At 43.8% G+C, this 4,170-nt stretch overlaps 1 protein-coding gene across 1 annotated transcript; it reads left to right on the top strand.

Annotated features, from left to right (window-relative positions):
* Positions 1-2,927: 2,927 nt before the first annotated feature.
* Positions 2,928-3,824, top strand: NFILZ (NFIL3 like basic leucine zipper; the record flags this gene model as incomplete). Its single annotated transcript, XM_082779897.1, has 1 exon — positions 2,928-3,824. One exon carries the CDS (start codon positions 2,928-2,930, stop codon positions 3,822-3,824), a length of 897 nt encoding a protein of 298 aa, XP_082636023.1.
* Positions 3,825-4,170: the final 346 nt, after the last annotated feature.

The following is a 4,170-nucleotide window of genomic DNA, read 5'->3' on the forward strand; positions in this document are numbered from 1 at the left end:
CCAAATGTATTTAATTACCAAATCACACTGATTCAGAAAGAGAGTACTTTCCTGGAACTTGTCCTGATTTAAACCAGAACAGAGTTCTGGTCACGCTGAACAAACTAGGACAGCAGTTAGATGTGGATTTGTCTATTTTACAGGTCTGCATTGTGCAGAGATCATAGTAGATGACAACCTGACAATACTGAAGGTCTTTAAATCTGTGAAAATAAACAGCAGATATTTTGCCTGCAAGCAACAAAATACTTAATCAAATAGTTTCCGCAGAAGATTAGCATTTTTAGGCTCATTGTTCACATTTCTGCTGTATGATATATATTTAACTCTTTGTGTATATGATGGAACTCCTTCATCTACACTTACACATTGCTTGATTTTTGAAATCCTCTAGTGATCTTTAATGCCTTACTGTTGAGTGCTATCTTGAGATACCTTAAAAAGGAATATGGTTTTCAGTGAGTACTGTGCAAGAAAACAAAGATTGTGGTGCTATGCAAATAAGCAAAAAGAGTATTTTGCTTCCAATCTTTTGTTCTGTTTATGATTTCTGACGTTGGATTTTTAAGAAATCAATAGTCACTCTTGGAAAACTAGACATTCAAGTGTGGTCTTTTGCATGATACTTGGAAAGTGAAGAACATTGGAAATTTTCAAAAGACTCCAAACATATTTCAAATGGACAGTGTTTAGGAATTGTTTATGTTTTCCACCGATACATGAACTTTTCTGGCTAGTGTTGATGTGAATGCTTGTAAAGAACAAAAGAAGTTCCCAATCGTGGCTCTTTATCGTTTCTGACTCTGTAGGTCCTTCACTGAATAAGTTCCCTTCTGTATTCTGAGCACCACACCATCCCTGCCCAAAGTGACGTGCCCTCAAAGATTGTGAATCACATCTTTCTATTTGCTTGTAGCTGGTTATCACCAAGAAAAGAGCAAATCATGTCACTCATGTAATTAATTGATTTAGTAAGAATGTTGGTTAATAGTCATGCTGATTATTAGAAGTGTTGATTTTCAGAAAGGTCTATCACATGACAGATTTTCACAAGCTTATAGCATCTGATGACGCTAACATATATGGCCCAGGCTTTCTAAAAGAGTTTGCCTTCTCACTTCAGCCATTCCTCTGAATCTGGCCATTTAATCTGATTCCTAAATAGCTGTTTGAAAGACAAAAATGCTCAAACTGAATGTTACTGGCTAAAAACTAAATAATGGGTGTTAAGCTGATTTTGTTTCCTTGGAGTTCTGTCAATTTTCAGACAGAAGTATTTTTTTTTTGGGGGGTGGGGGGGAGAAATTTTTCAGCTGAAAATGTCAGCCAGCCCTCCTCTCCCCAGCACTCTGACCAACTCTGCCAGGAACCTTGGTGATGTTCTGCCCGTGACTCAGAAAAGCACTTTGCAATTATATAAACAGTTACTATTATTGTTCTAGCTATGTGGCAAACCGTGAGAGCATTGCAGTACTAGTGAAGTGTACTGCAACCCACCAGACAATGTGGAGGGCATCTCAGCCATTTTTTGTCCATTGCTCTTTGTGGGTCCCAACATGATGTAGTCACAAAGCTAAAATGAGGGGCCTTAGGGATGGAAATATGGCAAATACCTAAGTTTTGGTGCATTAATCAACAATCAAAGTGGCTGCTTCCTGTGGCCCAGCTTTTTATTAGAAGGGACCTAAGTTCTGAGAAGTATTTCAGTGGAGCATTTCTGAGCTGGATCTTCCTCTGCTCCTTCCCTATCCATCCTGTAGAGCTGTCATAAAAAACTGTCTCCTCTTGATACCACAAAGCAGCTTCCCAAAACTTCTGTTAGGCTCACAAAATGTGATTCTTCTCACCTGACCTAAGGTACTTGGAGCTCTAAACCAGAACTAGTCACTGGGTTCTTTTATAGGCAGTAGACAATAGGCCGGGGAGTTCAGCTGATAGTATGTGAAACCTTCAGGGTGACAAGCATCTCATGCTAAGCTCCCTGTCTAGGTGTCTGTGAGGTACAGAGGGTGTTTGATGGAACTACATGCAGGTCCTTACTTCTAGACATTGACACTTGATCAACACAATCCCTCCCAGGGCAGGAGGGCTGAGTTGATTTTCCTGGAAGATCCCTGTGTTACAGCAAGCTTACAGTTTAGATGGGGATGTGCAGTGTGACAACTGTCTGCAGTTGTCCTGTGATCTCTTATTAATTTAATTTTCCAACATAGACTGCACCACTGGTCTTCTCTGCTAGCTTCTTCCTGTAGTCAGCAATGTACCATGGTCACTGTCTTCAGATGGAGAATTTTGTGGACAGCTGTGCCAACAGTACAAGTAGCTTCTAGACCACACTTTCTGTGTTCATCCCCGGTTGCTTACAGACCTATCAAAATAACATACATCCTCAAATCCAGCTTTCCAGAATAAGACTAGGGGTTTTGAGGAAAATTTGGGACTGAGTAGCTGCACTTGATCTGCAGTCCTGTTTCATCCTACTGCCTTGCTACTAAGGCACATGACTAAGGCAAATCAGTTCTCTTTCCTGAACCTTCCTTATCTGTAAAACAGGGGCAAGGAGGCTGACTTCCTATGCAAAGGCAGTGGGAGATCAGTGGGAGATTAGTAGTATGTGCGAGCAATTTTTGATATCCTGATTGAAGTCAGGCACAGTGTTTGTGATTGTTCACGGAGTCAGCAAAAAGTATCCTCTTTAACTCCCTCAGTTGTACGCGTTTTTTGGGTACACCATGGTGGACTTTGCAGACACTGCTGAGGTTTAAGTGCATCGATGAGTTCACTCTACTCGGTATTCCTGGTGTGACTAACACAGAAAAAAAGTTGCATGACTATGTTAATTTATTTACTGCTATTAATTAATAGCATATTTAGTGGTAATAGCTTTATGTTTTAATTCTGGCAGAACCGGAGTGGTATTGGCAACCATGGACAACTACATGACACCACTGAGCACCATCAGTGACCTTGCGCTTCAGCACAGCAAGGAAAAGCTCCTCCACAGCAAGGTGAGAGGGCCCTCCCGGCGCAAGCGGGAGTTCATGCCAGATGAGAAGAAGGACAACATGTACTGGGAGAAGAGGCGCAAGAACAATGAGGCAGCCAAGCGCTCACGGGAGAAAAGGCGTCTCAATGACTTTGCCATGGAGAGCCAGCTGGCTGCTCTCAGTGAGGAGAATGCCATCCTCAGGACAGAGCTGCTGTCCCTGAAGCTGCGCTTTGGGCTCATCAGCCCAGACACCAGCACCTACCAGGGCCGTTCCCTCCAGGACTTCCTTGGAATTTATTTCAGAGGGCACAAAATAGCCTCCCCATTCCCTGAGGTGGAGCCCTTTGCTGGAGATTCCTGCCTCTTCACAACGAAGAGCTTTGTGCCAAAGGTGCTGGAGCCAGCTGATTTTTCATGCAAAACCTTTGACCCATCCAGCAACATCCTTGGCTGTGATGCAAAGCCGGTTCCTATGAACACACCTGACCTTCAACAGCCAAAGAGACTTGATTCAGCCTTCAGATCCACAGTTTGCTCTCCTTTCCTTGATTACAGCTGCCCCAACAAATATTCTTTCCATTTGCCTTTCTCAGGCAGTGCCTGCTTCTTGTCCCCTTCTCCCAGTCCAGCAGAGGTGAACAAGGAGAGCACCACAGCTGTCTCAGATGAAGATGATGAGCAGCAAGTGCCCAAAACTTCCCTACCCCCATATAGCTTGCCCTGCCCTTCAGAAGATCATCCTAAGGGCCGAAGCTATTCTGCCCTGCCTCACAAACTCCGGATTAAGACCAAAGCCCTCAGTGGCTCAGAGGAGAGTGGCCTGGACTCCCGCTGAGGAAGAAGAGGAAGAGCCTCCTTGGGGGCCGATGTGAGACCTTCCAATGACATGAAGGGTTTGGAAGGAGGGGGTGGGAGGGAAATGGCTTATGTTTCAAAGAAGGCAATAATTTTATCTGTTTTGCATAAATGATAAAGGAGTTTATAGAGCTGGGCTGCATTACTACAGCACAACTGCAGTTGGTCATTACGTCGATGTTCCTGTATGGGACCTACTAGACCCCACAGTTGCTGGGTGAGTATGTCTCAGCTTCACCTGGCTGCTCTGCTCAGAAACTGATCTAAAATTTGAGGTGTGAAGGGATCAGAGGCAGGAAGATGCTAAGACAGTGGAGGTGGTGCCC

The sequence above is a fragment of the Aythya marila genome, assembly GCF_965140915.1.
Source record: "Aythya marila genome assembly, chromosome: 27".
NCBI classification, from domain to species: Eukaryota; Metazoa; Chordata; class Aves; order Anseriformes; family Anatidae; genus Aythya; species Aythya marila.